Below are 17443 nucleotides of genomic sequence, written 5' to 3' on the forward strand. Positions count from 1 at the left end.
AATGTTAATCCATGGAGATGTTCGAAAAGCGAGGTACTACTGTACTTAAAAACTAAGCCTGATTTGATGTATTCATTCTCTTCTCATATTAATTTCACAGTCATTCCTTGGTATTCAGCTGGGCCAGTGGGTCTCAAAATCACCAGGAGGGCTTATTTAAAACACAGGTGACTGGGTCCCCACCCCCAGAATTTGGGGTTCAGTGGACCTCAGTTGGGCTCGAGAACGTGAATTTCTAACCAGTTCCCAGGTAATGCTGCTGGGCAGGGAAGCACACTTTGAGAACCACTCTGCTAAGTCTTCTTCATTTGGAGAGAAAAAGTGGGACAACCGAAGCTAAGAACTATGAACAAGCAGTGGGACATGCGGTCATCACCAACTTGCAGAGAAGCAATGGTCTACAGAAGTGATTAATAAATTACGATTCCTGACACACAGCAGATTCCCCGTGACTCGGTGATGGATGGATAAATAAAGACGGAAAGGCTCCTCTAATAGAACTGGCACTCTGGACCTTCTGGAACTTTCCATTGACTTACAATCACTGGCCGCAGCATCGAGATGAAGGTGCAGAACCGGCCGCGTTCTTCAATCAAAGCCTTCCGGACTGCCTGCTTCTCTGTTTCTTCCAACAGGAGATATTTATCGTTGACATCTTGGAGAGCGCTGTCCAGCTGAGGCTGAATGTCACCTCTCCCTGCAGAAAAAACAAAGCCCCAAGTGTGGCTTACTGAAACACCAGCTCCTGGGACAACAGCCCCTTTTCCCTGGGGTCCTTGCTGGAGTGGAAACCACAATTTTCCGAGACTTTAAAGAAGTTATTTATTTATACCCAGAAAGGATTCAAGGCAGCTGTTTTTCTAGGACCAACCCTTTCCAATTTCCAGTGCCCAAAGGGTACACTGATCCTGGCTCCTTCCTGATTTCCTGGGGTGACTCCTCTTGACTTGCCTTCTTCACAACCCCACAGAGCCTTCTGCCAACGAAACCCTGGGACGTGGCGGACAGACAGTATTCCTTCCTCTTAGAACATTCTAAAGAGGCTAAGGGATGAACAATGTCGGGGCCTGTGGATCTTTCTAAACATGGGCACCAGTCAGCTTTGCTGTGTCAACCTCAATCAAAGAGCCTCTGTTTAGACAGACGTTTCCGTCCTTGAAGACAAAGGTGGCAAGCATCAGCTCTCCTGGCTCTGGGGGGACCCTGGGACTCCTGGCAGTTAGTTTAACTCCCAGGGGAGAGTCCTGAATGCTCTTCCTGTAAAGCAAGCCCAGCAATAAAATAGACCTACAGTCAGGTCTCTGCTGGAGAAAAACTAAAGTTGGAGTCAATGCTGAGGGGGGCCCACGTCCGGTAATCATCCGGCCAGGTCCACAGACCCGTTACGTGGAGATAACCATTTCTAGAGTTGAAGACAGGGTGTTAACCCTTTAAACAACTCTAGAACTTGCTCAGCAAACTGTCATACAAATGAAGTTTTATTAGAACACAGCCACGCCCTCTCAATATACGGACTGTGCCTGCGCTCACGCCAACTGCAGAGCAGAATCACTCTGACAAAGACCGTATGGCCCCTGGACTAAGAATATTTACAATCTGGCCCTTTAGGAAATAACCGTTTGCTGCTCTAGAAGATAAACACGGGCAAACAGCCCTGTGTCAGAGGGAATGGCAACTGCAAATCGGATCTGCAGGTGGGGACAATAGAGTGACCACCGTGGGCTCCCAGCAGGGGCTTCACCTCTCCTGAACCCAGAGAAAGGATTCCTAAACTCCTTCCAGGCAGCTACTTGGACTCTCCCAGCCCAGCCCCCAGTACAGTGCCATGTGTATACAGCAAGTGCTCAGTGAATGTTTAATCATTTTAAATACAGAGGATGAGAGATGGAGGAGGCCTTGAATGGCTGAAACACAGTCACAGGCCTCGGCCAAGGCCTACAGAAGGCGAGGGACAGGTCCAGGGTCACTCAGAGAAAGGCAGAACCAGCACAGAGCCCCCGCACTGGCTCACTGTCCTCTGTCCCCCCTCCTCAAGCTGACAAGTGAGTTCCGCTTGCCTCCTAGGAAGTCGCCTGACCAGTATTCACCCCTCTAAGAGTGACAGAGGACTGTAAGGGCAATGCATTGTTTGGTCTGGGAAAGAAAAGGGTCAGGGAAAATCGCCTTGAATGCAGGAATATATTCTGTATTTTCTCTCATAAACAGGTGAGAAAGCTTAAGTTAGAGCAAGAGGTCAGGCTTCAAGGACATCCCAACAGAAGAGGTCACTAGGTTATATTAAGAAAACGTCACTTCTGAGGCAGGAATGAAGTTCTTAGTTTGCAAATAAAGGGAAACTCACAGGTAGTCAAAAGTTACCCTTGAAAATGCCTTAGATGGCTGATAAAGTCAGCAGACACTCTGTAGGTATAATTCTCAGTAGTCCAGTGAGTACAAACGCAATTCTGAATTCCATGGAGGAATTTTATTCAATAATTACATCCTGTAAGAATTTGCTGTTTGAGAAGTTTTCATGTATTTTCAAGGTGACCCACTCACACACTCCTGCATTTGGTCACCATCTAGCCCTCAGGATAATCCTATCCATTCCCTAGATTCTCCACTGCTTCCATTTCTTCCGTGAGGATACAGAGGGAATGATGCCCACACACTAACCTGGCCACCAGACCACAGGTTCCACGAGGTTTTAGTGGACAGGAAGCCTTGTACAAGCATTCTCCCATTCTCTCTGCGGGTTTGCGGGGGTCTGAGCGGGGGAGAGCAAATGCTCCCTCTTGAGGACACCCAGCATCCCACAGATACAGGCTCCAGAAGGGAAGGCTGGGGTGTCACCAGCCCTATGAGAACTGTGGGTTTTTTCTTCCTCTTTTTCAAAATGCTGGCTTGTGCACTTGAATCCACATACACTGAATATGGATGTGATACAGCCCTCTGGTCCGGAAGCTCTGGAATGCTGTCAAGGCTCCCTGTTCTGCAACCTGCAAAACTGTGTGGCCAACCTCAGGCTCTGCTAGGTGAGGCTGCATGACAGGTGTGGTCTAGAGGTCTTCTGGAAGCCTCTCAACCTCTTCTATGATGTTCTAACTAACAGTATGGAGGGCTGCACACCAAGTCAGAACACTCTTAACTTCAGTGGAGGAGGGTGGAGGAGAGTTGGGAGAGACAGGAGATTAAAATGCATAACGCTTGACCAAAGTCAGTCGGATGGGCTTTGATTGTGGTAGCAATTCATTTTATTACCAGCCTATAACTATAAGAAATTGGAAAAACATGCATCTTTACTTCCTTTATAAGTTATAAGGCACATGTCTACCTGTAATGAATAACACTGACTTTTAAAACTACACCTACGTAAGAAAGCATAGTGGCTAGAACCAAGTGTTATCTAACCTCGTAAATACAAATTTAAATTATTCTATAATTATAGCAAAGTTATTTTAAATATGCATTATGTTATAATTAAAGGACTTTCAAATTGTAGTATTCTAAAATAAGTATAATCTGTAAAGATTGCTATAATTATAGTCGCAGTGAGTACATTTCCATTCAGTATATATCATAACCTAAAAACACAAGTTTACTGCTTAAATTCACTAACACAACCTATAATTATATTTGTAAAAAAACAACTGTGGAAGAAATTATTCCATGTCCCAACCTGATGCACCGGCTTTCACATATAGTCCTCTTTTTAGGTGCACAAATTCAGAGTTGGGACCTCCGATCAGCAACTGTGAAGAATCAATGCTGATTCCCCCAGCACAGGTCCAGCCATTCCAGCTTCCACATGGCGCTCATTCCATCCTCTTGCTTCACCTCTGCTAGCACCACCCTTACCGGGGCCATCTTGATCTCTAATGGCCCCTAACAGGTCACCCCAATTGCATTTAGACCAGTGTACCCAGAACTGCCTTGAATTACTTTCACAATGCACATCTTCTCACTTCTTGCCAATAGCTCCTGTTTCTTTAAAAAAAAATCCAACGTCCTTAACGTGGGCTGCCCTGCAGGGCACACCTGGGTCGGCCCCGTCCTTGAAGCCCCATGCTCCGAGCACTCTCCCCTCTTCCCTCCGCCTTCTCCAGGGTCTGGGCTCCATCCCGCCCGCCTAGCCTGTTCATCCTACAGGTTCTTAGTCCTTCACACAAGCTTCCCTTGAAGTCTCTCAGATTAGGATTCTGTTACATGGGCTTAGAAGTTCCGTATACGTCTCCTTCACAACACTCCTCCCAGGACTAATTTCACCTTTTATTTCTCTAGTTCTTTGAGTGATGTCAGTCTCCCCCAAGAATCAGGAAGCCCCAACGATGTTTCTGCTCAGCACTGTGTTTTCTCACCCAGCACACTAGCCTGGAAGACAGGTACTCACATGTTTGCGAATACATGAGGCACAGCTAGAATAACTTGACTGGAGTTTGTTCAATGGCCTCAACCATCATGCCCTTAAATGGCCTAACACCATAAAACTAGCAAATTCCAGGATGGCCAAGCAGCCAAAAGAAGGAAGGGGGTGACTAAATAGGCTTTCCAGATAAAATTCCTGAGCAAAAAGTTGTTTGTGACCTTTTTTATAAAATCTAAGTCATCTCAGTCTTAAGAATTTTCTTTCCACCGCCCGTTTCTAGGGGTCTTGGTTATATTCATACTGGAGAATTCTGACTAACAAAAGCCAGGAGCCCTTTATTGCCCCAGGGGAAATCATATGATTTTTCTTTTTAGAGAAAATGCTCCCAGGGCCACATACCATTAATGGGCACCATGTCACAGACCATATTAGCACCCTTAAAAGAGAAAGGATTTGAGTTTTTTGCTTTTTCTTTTGTTTGTTTGTTTGTTTGTTTTTTAATTAAGTAGGGGGAGTTTACAAAGCTTTCTGGAATGAAAGGAAGATCCCATATCTTCCCAATATTTACACTCTATTTTCTTTAATCTTTACATAAATGTTCAAGGCAGGAATTAATACCGCCTTTGGACAGAGGGGAACACAGACTGAGGGAGGGCTAAGTGGCTCGCACAGGCCACCGGCTTGGTGTGGGGACCGCCCAGACTCCAGCCCTGCGTCTGTCTTGTTCAGAAAGCCCACATTCTTTGTAGCGTCATGCATACAGCAAACGTACACCCAGGGAACAAGCTGTCAGAAGCTAAACATTCCACGTGGTAATGGCCCGATTTAAAAAGCCAGTCAGGTGTGATCAGCATTCTCTGGGACCTGCCCACCTCTCCATACACACACTGCAGCCCACCCCGGAGCCTCATGGCTGAACCAAGCCCGACACCATTCTCAGGCTCAGTGAGGGCTTTCCAAGGGCGAGCAAACCCAGAACACACTGGGCCAGGACCACTGTGTCAGAGAAACCACCACAGCCACTTCTTTTCCTGAGAGAGACATATGAGGACGCTGTTAGAATCCCTCAAAATGACTTCCATCTGCCCCTGGCCCACAAGCACTGTATTTTACTCTGAAGATGCTCCCTTTCTCACATTTTTATACCTCAAAAATCAAGATGTGTCCTACAATCAATGGTATGTCATCATAGTTTAATCAGGATTTTTTTTCCCATTTTTTGTGGTCCAGAAAATCACAATGCATCTTGCAATTGATGGCATCTTAGAGTCCATGAAATATGGGACATAAATACTGAAATACAGGATATAAATACAGAGATGGACATGCAAGGTGAGGCTAGGGATTAGAATTTGGAATGAAAAATGTCCTTTTCCAACCAAAAGGCAGCTCTCCTTATTATCCCTTCATAAATCTTCTCCTACACTTACTTCATCACTTGTGGTAGTTTTTGATCAGTTCCCCAAAGTGAAAAGCAGCACAAATCAAAAGGTAGATGTAATCAGGTAAGGAAGGCTTTTTGACTTAATAATTTTTCAAACAAACCCAATTTCTGTTATTCTTTCAACATGCCGTGCCTCAGTTTCCACTCCTCCATGAGACGTAAAGAATAGTTGGTGCCATTCACATGGTTGTTGTGACACCAAATGAACTCATGCGCTTGAAGCATTCAGCACAATACCCAGCACGTAACAAGCACCTGGAAGGTGTCAGGTGCCACCAGCAGCCGCGCAGGTCTCTGCAGCTGTCCTAACACTGGGCACTTCAGCAGGGGACAGCATGCAGGTAAGGACAGTGGGTTTTTGAAGAATGGACTTTCAGTTAGAGGTCCTCTTTGGTCCTCGGAGAACAACCAGAAACTGTCCCAGGCTCGCCACGCGTGTCTCAGAGAATCCTCATGTCACTGAGATGAGTCCTGCTCTGTAGTTAAAGAAACACTCCACCCTCCACCCCCCGGCTGGCTGCCTGATCCAGAAACCGGCACCTCCTTTCATTTACATTTCTGCTAAACAGCTCTCTATCCCTGTGTCCGTTTCCCTGAGACCTGGCCACTGTCATCTCTTGCCTGAACAGAAGACACTTGCTAACTTGGTGTCTAGTTGGGCCACCATCAAATCCAAATATACACCGTCATGATGGAATTCTCTACAAGCCAAGAAATCTTCAAGGGCTTATAACAGAGTCCTGAAAGTCAAGTTTTTTAATGTGATAAAAAGGTCATGATCGGGGTACCTGCACACCTTGGCCTAATCCTGCACCTGAGGGAAGATGGAAGAGCCATTCTCACCTGTGTAAGGTCTTGGACTGCAGCATGATGTTCCATGATCCCTCGGCAATGGGGTTGGAGGTAGAGGAAAGGCGTGGGGGGGGGGGCGCTTAACAGGCAGGGGGTGTCTTTTGGGTGTGATGCAAATGCTCTGAGATTAGATGGTGGTAATGACTGCACAATACTGTCTGTGCTAAAAGCTACTGACATGTACACTTTAAAATGGTGAATTTTGCGTTATAGGAATTTTACCACAATAAGGAAATAAGTGGCTGTCTTACCTTCCTTCCAAAGGCACACTAAAAACTGTTCAAGCTGTTTCATAACCACAACACTGAGGACTAGAAAGGATCATCATGTTTAAAGCTGGGGAATGACGGGCCCAACGTCACCATGAGGGGAGGGTGAGGCAGAGCTGTGTCCCCCACGACAGCGGCCATCCGGCCCCACCTGTCGGGCAGACCTGGGTGGCTTGGGTTTGCTGTAGACACAGAATCCAATTCAAACACCACTTTGGAGCTGTTTGGTACAAATGCTCAGAGGACACTCAAGCAAAGAAGCCACACGGACATCTCACAGACAGGCCTTCCTGAGACACAGGGCAGCCACGAGATGCCAAACGCAACTTGAAGGTTTAGTAGCAAAATCACCCACAGAATGAGGTCCAACACTCAGTCAAGACGAATCATTTTGATTATTGAATTTGAAGATCCGGTACCTCTGAAATGAACCATTTCATAAACTCTGCTGAAATAAGAAATACTGTGGTTTTGATTTTTTAAAATGAATTACTGGTTTTGAAAAGAACTTTCTGGTTCCAGGGGGAAGATAAAGTTAAAAGATATTTTGCAAGCTTAATACAACCAAATCTGATTTGGGAATTATTTGGGGGAGTTAGTTAAGGAAGCTCCACATGATTTGTTCGTGATATAAATACACACATACGTATATATCTGCACTTAGATATATATGTATTTATAAATATATTTATTTCCTGTCAAAAGCAGGGTTGAAATCACTCTGTATTTCTTCTTTCCATGAGTCTAAAACTGAATTATGATGAATGCAAAGGCTCTTAAAATGTTGTGCTAACCCAGTAAAGGCCACAAACATCCATGAAAGAAAATGATCGAAACACACATACACACACTTTGCTTAGAGTTATCGGAAATTAAGGAGACACCATTGATTGTTCTGAGCTGGTAGGAGGGCTGCGGTTACTAGCAGAGGTCTGACAACCACAGAAAGCCCACAGCAAGGACCACACGGTGACCAGCCACCAGAGATCCGGATGGTACACTTACCGAGAGCATCCACTGGTAGGAGGGCGCACGGTGACAAAGTGCAGGATACACAATTGACACAAAAAGGAAAATCATAAAGTCAAACCGGTATTCGAGCAGCAGTCTTACCTTTCTTTCACGTGCCAACCAGTCCACATGGCTCGCCACCGAATTTTACAGGAGGGAGACTGAACCCACATCCACACCCCCTCCCTGACTCACTAATATGCTTTCCTTCTCAACCAAACAGAAACCTTCCTAGTTAGTCGTCATCACCCTGAGAGACTACAGCAAGGTTTTGAAAAAGAGAGATGAAGAATGTATTCCCACAAAAAGCCAGTTAAGAGGATTTATCAAGAAAACCTTGCAAGGGTAATGTATCCTAACGTAACCAGAAAAACCAAGGATTCAAAGTTTAAGCTGTGGAGGAAATGAAAATAAAAGATGAAAGAACTTAAAATTTTAGTAGGAAAGCAAATGATATGCTAGTCTGGAACTTTGTGAGTCTGTTTATTAGGTTTATAACAGTAACTTTACACCTTGTGGTGAAAAATGGTAGATTCAACTACTTGAATGTCAGGCTTAAGAGTTAAGATATTAAAATGTTCCAGGTCTCTCCCTCAAAGAAAGCCCCTGATAAGCTTTTAGTAGTTACAAATTGAAACCGAAGGCTTTACCATAGTTAATTTTTTAATTTAAATTAATAATATGAGCGTTAAGTGAGAAATAAGGGTGCTGATTTTGTATAGTAAGGTGGCCGAAGTAGGGACACCCAGTTTTCCCCACATCCAGTCCTCTCTTACTTCCCCAGATGGGTTATGACCAACTCCAGGACCCAAAGGCCATCAGCTGGTATCTAGCAGCAAGGAAGGGCTCAAGAGATGCTATTCGGAGCCTGGGGCTATTGGGTCAGCTCCATACCACTTCCCAAACTTCCTGTTGCCTTTTTCTGGTCCCCTCACCTGTCAACAAGGCCGGCTCTGCTCTGTGTCCTGGCCCTGGGCACTACTAGCCTGGTACTCTTCGGAGGGTGAGGAGGGTCTCTCCAGCCCCCAACTCCCTGCCTACTGTTTACTGCTAGCAGGTGTTCAATAACCTGCCTTCCTCAAAAAAAGGTATATTCACCCACAGCTGGAGCATATGCCAAGTAGTTTTAAAAGGATTTTGAGATAAAGTCTAACCACAAACAAACAAACAAAATTTAAGTATTTTTAATGCTAATATTTAAATACCTAGACATTAAAAATGACCACTCTTTACATTATAGAGAAAAGAGTCAAAGAAAGAATGTAACAGAAAATGATATGTGTAGAGTGAGAATTAAGGTAAATTAGTCACACACAAACATGACATCCCACGGGTGTCTGCTAATGTCCAGGGAAGCGCTAAAACCATGTTGAAAGGCACAAAGGCATTTGAAATTTGAAAAAAAAAGACAAGAATTTTTAGATCAAAGATCACAGTTTCTGAAAAAAGGCATGGCAGAAAGCTTCTTGATAGTCTCCTGAAAACATATTAAAAGGGAAGTGATTATTTGGGTCGATAAATGAGATTCAGGTCCATCAGAACATAAAAAAAAAAAAGAAAAGAAAAAATGTATCCAAAGCATTTGTCTATCCAGTACATGGTGGAAATCTCCAAGGAACTCCTAACACTGTATAAGCCAAGAGTACAGGAAGCTACCACTTGAAGGAGATGAAACAAATGGAGAGGCTTTTAGCAAAACAGGAAACCTCAGCTAACCAGACCCAAATTAACTGGAAGCCTCAAATAAGCAGATTTCTTCTGGCCCTTAACTTGTAGCATTTCTAGTCCGTTCTCAGGCCATACAGTTTGTAGAAGAGCACGCCATCACAAACATTCACTCAGAATGATGACTCCGGTCCCCTCTAGAAGGCTTCATTCACCCCAGAAATACACAAATAGGAGCACTTGGTAAAAAAAAAAAAAAAGAAAGAAAGAAAAATGCACTTACATATTTTAGGAAAAAGGTTTTTTGTTTTGTTTTTCTTTTTGTTTTTAATAAATGAAAGAAATAAAAACTTTCCTGGAATAACTAGGAAATCATCCGGAATATTCCAAGTTACTTATCTGATTTGGCTTGTAGATGTTAGTACACCATCATGACCACCGTGAAGGATATGGTGCCTGAGACGGCTAGATACGTGGCTGAGGCTGAGAAGATGGACATTTGAGAAACCCCTCATCACAGCCTCCACTGTCTCAGGCTTCAGGGCCAAGTGCCTGGAGAGAAACCTCACAACTAAATGCCAGTTATTCCCCAGTCTCAGGACCAGCAGCACCTCTTCACATTACACAGTCCAGCACCCTCCGTGTCCTGAATCTTTCTATCTGGCGCCGTGATAGAAAGCTCATTATCCTCTCTGGGCAGCCTGAGCCAGTGCTGGGCAAGTCTAATTGCCAGAAACTTCCTTTATGTGTTGCATGGGAATCAACCTATCAGGCTTCCCCTACAGGTCCCAATTCTACTAATTGGACAATACTGGTGACTTTTGATAGACAGGGACTATTTCGGCCTCTGTGCAGAGTTCAGATAAAAGGATTATCACTGCAGCCAAGAACTTAAGGCCTCTGAAAAGAGAGGTCTGGAAGAGTGAAGGGAATATAGCTACTTTTTCTCACCTCATCCTTTTCACCAAACTCCCAAACATTTGCCAAGCTATAAGCGTCTTCACTGGACCCTCTAAACCCATAATCTCTATTTCAAAGCTGCCAAGTTGAATTAAGTAGAACTCAGCTCCCAATTTTTACCAGCCTGTTCTTCCATGGGACCTCAGATTCAATGGAATATGATGGCAGTTTTATTTGCATTTACCACTAGACTCACTAAAATGTTTCTGGTCACAAACCCTACTACTTGTCAAATGCTTGCCAGGGGTACCCTCGTTAGATAGAAGGTAATTTTGAACCACCAAGACCAGGAAAACACATCCAACAGAAAAAACTGGAGCCAATACTAACAGAAAATCGGATCATGGGTGAAAATGCTGCTGCCTTTATCTTGAAATGATCTTACGGTTTTTGTAAGAAATGGAGGGGAACATTTTTCAGACAGGCCAAGGTTTGAAAATTTTGTCCTATCCTCACCCTTCTTCCACCAAACCACTCCATCTCTCCAAATGTTTGTCCTAAATAAAAACTACTTGTTTAGGAAAGAGGAAATTTGTTTTTTGGCATTTCTACCTAAAATGATCGTTGTCCCAAATAAATGCTAAACTTAACCCACAGAGAAACCCGATGGGAAAAAGACCATTTTATCGGCTGTGATGCAGCAAATTTTGAAAAATCTTGGTATCAAGAAGAATAGTATGGAAGGAATGTCACTTCCTCAAGTTCAAGAGAGGGTCCCTACATTTTAAATCTTCATAAAATGTTACGAATGCTTGCCAAGTGGATGTAGCTGGAGCTTTCTCTTCAAACTCCCAGGAAGAGCAAAGCCAGGCCTCGGATCTGACAGTGAACTGGTTCACGAGCGACAGTAAAGCCCGGAGGCGAGAGGAGGGGCATCTTGCACTGGTCTGCTTTTCCTCACCAAGCTCCCACCCTCATAACACATGAAACAGCTCCCCATTCGCAATGAGGCCTGGCTCCCACTGCAGCCATTTCTAACACTCTCACAAGACTTAATAAAGGGTTTCAAAGATTATAGGCTGTGAAAGATGGAGGAGAAAATGACATAATTTCTGTAATAATTACAATAGACCATTTGCATAAAGGCTTTTGTGCATGATCCCAAGGCTTCCAAGAAATGTATAGGTGTCCTTCTAATGCACAATAAGCATGGCAACTGTCAAATTTTGGAGACAAAGGTGGGGGGAGGGAACAAATCAAGTACAACTCTGCAAGGGCCTCAAATTAATAGATAGTCGGCATTTGAGAACTTTAATTCAGATGGATTCTATTTGCTCCTATCTGCTCTCCCGGGCCATCATACATAAGGAAATCTGAACTGAATACCCTGCTTCAAACACAACTCAAGCAGATGCTCATTTTCCCAAAGTAACAGTATTAACCGCAGAATTTGTTGAGTTACCTTTCTTTGCTTTCTTCTGCAGTTTCAGTGTATCTGAAGACTTCTTTTTTATCTCTTGGCGAGCTTTTTTATATTCTAAGAGAAAGCAGAATATTGAATCGTTTTACCACTTTGCTCAACAGAAAATATTTTGGGAACAGCCATTACCTTCATCACAGAAAGCACACACTGTGACATATAATAGATAGCTTTATCGGAATATCATGATAACAATCTCATGATGATATTTTAGAGCAGAGGTGCGACGAATGTGAAAAACAACAAAATGGACTATGGTCTTTCCCTACGCATTCATACCAGCATTGAGGAAAGGTATCATTTGGGAATATTTTACTAAAAATGAAAAATTTTCAATTCAAAATTCTCTGCTCAGATATCAGGAAATATGTTCAATGTTATGTGCTTCTCCAAGGCCCCCAAGGACTCATGTGGCAAGATGCTGCTGGCCAGATGTTACAATTTAGGAAAGAGGGCCTCAGACTACAGCACAGGGGAAAGACCCAGCTGCCTTACTTTCGCATTCCCACTGAGGCCAGATGCTGTGACACCGCAGAGGGGCAGCCCCAATGCCCCACAGCCCCCGCCAACCACTTCTTCTTCCCCCACCAGTCCACGCCCACTCCTGGACTTTCTCCATAATCCAGACATGGACATCCAAAATGACAGTCCCCTCTGCAGCCCTCATATTCAATTAATTGCCCACTCGGCCCATTCCCTTAGTTATTCCCGACGTTTCCCTCTACCGCCTTCCACCTACAAGGCTCTCACTCATACACTCTTTGGATCGCCTGTTCGCCAACCCTATCTTTCCAGTTTTATCCCCTCAGATCAACCCACATGCTTTGCCTCTCCAGCACTTCCTGCAGCTCGTATGATCCTTGGAGCAATGTCTCCTGCCCCTTTCACACTGCGGGCACCCCCACCAGGAAAACTGACAGGGGTGGTGTCTGTCTGGGCCATTTTGTCCCGAAAGCCTGGCATGTGAGGTACTAAGACACTGGCTGAAGGCATACGCCAAGAAAGTGGCCATTTCTGGGCAAGGAGACCCAAGATTAGCTTCTATCATGAAAGGTTTAGTTTTTAAAATGTGCTGAAATGTCTTAAGTATGAATCTTTGGCAGTTAAGCCTGGTGTGACAATTCACTTTTAAATCAGTTGATCACAATGAATGCCACCAAGCCATCAGGTTATCAGCTGCTGAGTAATGTTTCATGTCAAAAAACTCAGCACTGAATCCTGCCATGGGATCATTTTCGGTTCCTTATCCTCCAACACTGAAACACCTACAGGAGAAGCAGGAATGGGGGAGGGGGCCCCTTGGGTGACACCAATAAACCCAGCAGAGGCACCAGGCAGCATCCAGCAATATCCCACAGCTTTTCTCGGAGAGCTACTATGTGTTAGACGGCTTGCCCCTGTACCTTTTGCGTGGTCTTTATCCAGCTGGTTGGCTACTTTCTTCCATTCTTCCATCTGTTCTTGAAGTGGGTTTATCAGACAATCAATTAAAGCACTTTTACCAAAAGAGAAGGAAAAGGAGACGTTAAACAGATGCTTTCTGTTGTCAAGATTTACACGTGGTTGTCAAAACATACCTAAATCATGGTTACCTGAAGCAACACAAGACAGCATGCTAACCCCAAGTTCTCATCCAAATCCCCTGACAATCTTGTTTGCAGGATGCTTTTCAATGACAGTTAAGAAGCTAGAAATGTGACTGGCTGAAGTAATCTCTCTTATTCCTCTATTTATATTCCAATGCTTGTATGAACAAGCAAGGGTGCAGACAAGTGGGGTCACCCTCTGGCTGAACAACAGATGTACCTTTAAAAAGGAGAACTTCAAAAAGGTAAAGACACCTGGGCCTCACCCCATAGCTCATAGAGACTTTGAGGGTTGGGCCCCCATCTTACTATATTTTTACAAGAGCCACGATTCTGATGTGCATTTGGGATTATAAGTCACAAATGTAGGCGAATCGTGGGCAGCCTGGAGAAAGAGGAGCTGGATGGCCAGCTGCTGGGTCGGAGGGGTGAAGGTATCTCCAGGTGCACACCTTCATTCTGTGCAGTCTCCCAGACAGACAACATTTAGACACCTGGAAAGGTGGCTCCCCACACAGACCAATCGTGTAAGTCATGGAACCCACGGTTTTTCGTCTGTGCAACGGAAGAATAATTGGCCCATTCCTACATGAGCTGTTGTAGAAAAATTAGAAAATGCCCATAAATCGCTTAAATTGCATTGGTGAGAACTACTAAGAAGGTGTCCTCAGACTGCTTTTTGATGCTGGGCTTCCTGAAAACCTTTACGGTCTTGGTACGATTCCCTCTTTTTCTGATCAGGGTTCACGTGCAGTTCCCTCCCTCACACATACTTCCTTCAGCCATCAGCGCAGCTCACACCCTTACTTTTTCCAGGACACTGTTCAAATCTTTGTTCTAAACAGAGTCACTCCCTAATCAAATACCCATCAGGCCAACCATCCCCTAATTCCGTGTTTCACCTTGTGTTGTTTGTTGCTGCCTGATGTTATATCAGGTTAATTTAGTGTCTAGAGCATAAGCTCCATGGAGCAGGGTGTGGTCCTATTCACCACTATATCCCATATACCTAAAGCAGTGCCTGGCATATAGTAGGTGCTCAATAAACAGTGGCTATTGAATTGGTGTCTCCTCATAACTAAAATGGGGTGAGAGGTGCCATGGGACTGGCCTGAGAATAAAACAAGGTGGCGTGTGTGAGTCGGGGAGCATTGTCCAGCTGTGAGGAGGAGGGAAGGAAGCTAGATTTTATCACCTGCTGCACCAGCTGCTTTCTGCTGTAAACACATGGACATTTCATTAGTCTTTACAAGAACCCGTTAGAGATTATTATCCCCATTTTACAGGGGGCTGAGACCCTAGTCAACATTACAGCATGTAAGTGGCCAGCCCAGGATTTGAACCCAGGCTTGGCTGTCTCCAAGACTAGGTATTTCCTGCTGTGTTCTCTTGCCTCCCACTGTGTTCTGCTGCCTCCCGTGGTGGCCCTGCCAGGAGTGTCAGAGGCATTTCACTTTAGCAGCCACTCACACAACTTGGTATCCATAAAGCAGAACAGTATGAAACTGCTGAGTTATGCTGATCTGCTAGGAAGAACGTCCACTCTCATTTGAACACGGTGACTCTAAATCCCCATGCCAGCCATTTCGACCCACTCTGGATGCTGGTAAAACAGACAAGAGGCTGGCAGTGTGGAAGGCGCTATGAGCTGCCACTGTCCTCCGCGGTGGGTTTAGAGGGAGCACACAGATAACGGGATGGCAGGGATGCCTTACTCTCCAACAGCGGCTCCTCTTCAAAGGCTCCTTTGGGGTGTGGGGACCCAAGGGCCTCAGCAGAATGCACTGCCCCTGACACTGACAGAGCCGGAGGACAGACACACAGGAGCACAGAGATGATCCTAAAGGGAGGTATAGGCTCCACGAGTGCAGGGACCCAGCCATCTGCTCGTCCACTGTATCCCCAGAGCCCAGACCAGTGCCTGGCACACGGCAGATGCTCAACAAATACCTGGTCACTGAGTGAGAGTGATGGGCTGTGATGACAGGTGGGTTGTGGGGATTTAAATGCAATGAGGAAAGCAGGGCCACTCGAGGCGAGGTACGCCACACACGCCACACAGACCCCTTCCTTAACCTGAGATCTGCAAGGGTGTTTGAGATCTGGGGAAAACGTGTTCCTTACCTCGAAAACTGCCTCAGCTTGGCCTCTATGCTTCTGTGCCTCATGCACATCCTGGTGAGGGCGGAGCCAATCTCCCTGGTACCACCTGAAAGGCAACAGAGGCAAAGCTGAAGACGGGAGACGGCCACAATCGTTGACATGTTTGAGAGAGAATGAAAGAATTCAAAAACAAGCCAGATTTCACCACGTTGTAAAACCTAAGCCACTATCTTTCAGACTTCACACACACACACACATACACACACACACCCAGACACGCACGGTGACATATTTTTATATAATCACTAAAACAAAAGGTACCTTTACTATATACAATACCCTCCATTATTTCCTATTCTGATTTTTTTAAAATGCTAATTGTGACCCAGAATTTGATTTTACAATGCACTAATGGTCAATAACCTGCAGTCTGAAAATTACTTCCCAAGGAAGATGATCAAAGTAGTATCTGATATTTAGGGGAAAGCGGTAGCTTTTTTTCCCCCTTCCACTTCTGGAAAAATAATCCTCTTAGCATTATTTAGAACATCTAATAAGGCCACTCCAGCTAATTGTTTCAAGACACATACAAGTATTTCCGAGAATAGAGAGGCTAAAGCAAAAGGAAGTAACAGAGTATTTTTTCGTGGCTTTGGGTAACACCGGTGAAAGAGGCCCACAAACCCAGCAGATGTTGAAGTAAATTGCAATTCAGTTTGATTTTCCCCAAATTCTTGTCATGCTTTTCCCTTCAGGCACACCCTTTTCTAAGATTAGTTTTGAAGTTCCCTTCCTTCCCCCACTTAGAAACAGTGCTTGAATCAGCATTTACTTGGGCATGAGGGAGGGAGGAGCAAATTGTAACTACAGATGGTAATTCTGCACTGAGCCCTGGACAGTACAACTATAAATGTTACGAAAATACTGAGGATCATGAAATCAGGCGGGGAGGGGGGCAGCAGAGGGGGGAAAGTACCAAATAAAGCACTATTTTTTTTAACAGACAAGGCCTTCCAGGGAAAGCCGCAGGAATTTATGGCAGGTTTAACAAAGTCAACAGGAAAACATTCCCTCCCTTATTCGTCCGCATGACATTATAAAGGGTTGTATGTGCCCCTCAGCCTCCTCTTCCAGAAATGCCAGTGTGTTGTTTCAGTTCCACCTTTTCCCATTTTATTCTGCAAAACTAACAGGTTTCCAGAACTGGAAAAAAAATTAGTAATAATAGAGATGTATATTATGTATTCATATTTCTATATTTTTAGTCTGAAAAGAAAAGCCTTCTGAGAGGTATTCTCACATTCCTCCGAAACGGGGTTTCTTAACACTATTGACACATGAGCCAGATGATTCTTCGTTGGGGGACTGTCCTGTGCACCGTAGCATGTGTAGCAGAATCCCTGGCTTCTATCTAACAGAAGTCAGTAGCAGCCCCCCAATACACGACATCCAAAAATGTGTTCCCTGGGAAATCAAAGCACCCCAACCCCTCCCTGCTCCCGTTGAGAAGCACAACGATGAAAGAACTCAAGCAAGAACTAAATGTCACCGAGACTGTTTAAATGGCTGGAAGTCTGAAAAATGGTGCCCTTTAGTTCCTGCACCTGCAGCTTCTCTTAGGAATTAGTTGACCATCTACCCCGACCCAGCTCACACCTGTCCGCCAGGGAAAACCAGTAGAGGGCGCTGTTCTCACACGAGCAGTTCACCTTGGGGGCTCCCTTCAGGTTCTCTTAAGCTTTTATTGCTTTACAAGAAGGACAAGGAACACATTATCCCCAAGGAAAT

At 44.7% G+C, this 17443-nt stretch overlaps 1 protein-coding gene across 16 annotated transcripts in view; it reads right to left on the reverse strand.

Annotated features, from left to right (window-relative positions):
• MTSS1 (MTSS I-BAR domain containing 1) overlaps positions 1–17443 on the reverse strand; it is a 151058-nt gene that overhangs the window by 16282 nt on the left and 117333 nt on the right. For 8 of the 16 annotated variants that reach the window (XM_033126859.1, XM_033126861.1, XM_033126869.1 and 5 more), the window contains exons 4-8: positions 15677–15761; positions 13370–13461; positions 11949–12023; positions 7916–7927; positions 540–697 (exon numbers count right to left, since the gene is read on the reverse strand). In XM_033126859.1, the coding sequence (XP_032982750.1) occupies positions 540–697; positions 7916–7927; positions 11949–12023; positions 13370–13461; positions 15677–15761 (422 nt within the window). The remainder of the gene's footprint in view (positions 1–539; positions 698–7915; positions 7928–11948; positions 12024–13369; positions 13462–15676; positions 15762–17443) is intronic. The other 8 variants (XM_033126874.1, XM_033126866.1, XM_033126871.1 and 5 more) reach the window with 1 other exon arrangement.

This window comes from Rhinolophus ferrumequinum, chromosome 14 (assembly GCF_004115265.2).
Source record: "Rhinolophus ferrumequinum isolate MPI-CBG mRhiFer1 chromosome 14, mRhiFer1_v1.p, whole genome shotgun sequence".
NCBI classification, from domain to species: Eukaryota; Metazoa; Chordata; class Mammalia; order Chiroptera; family Rhinolophidae; genus Rhinolophus; species Rhinolophus ferrumequinum.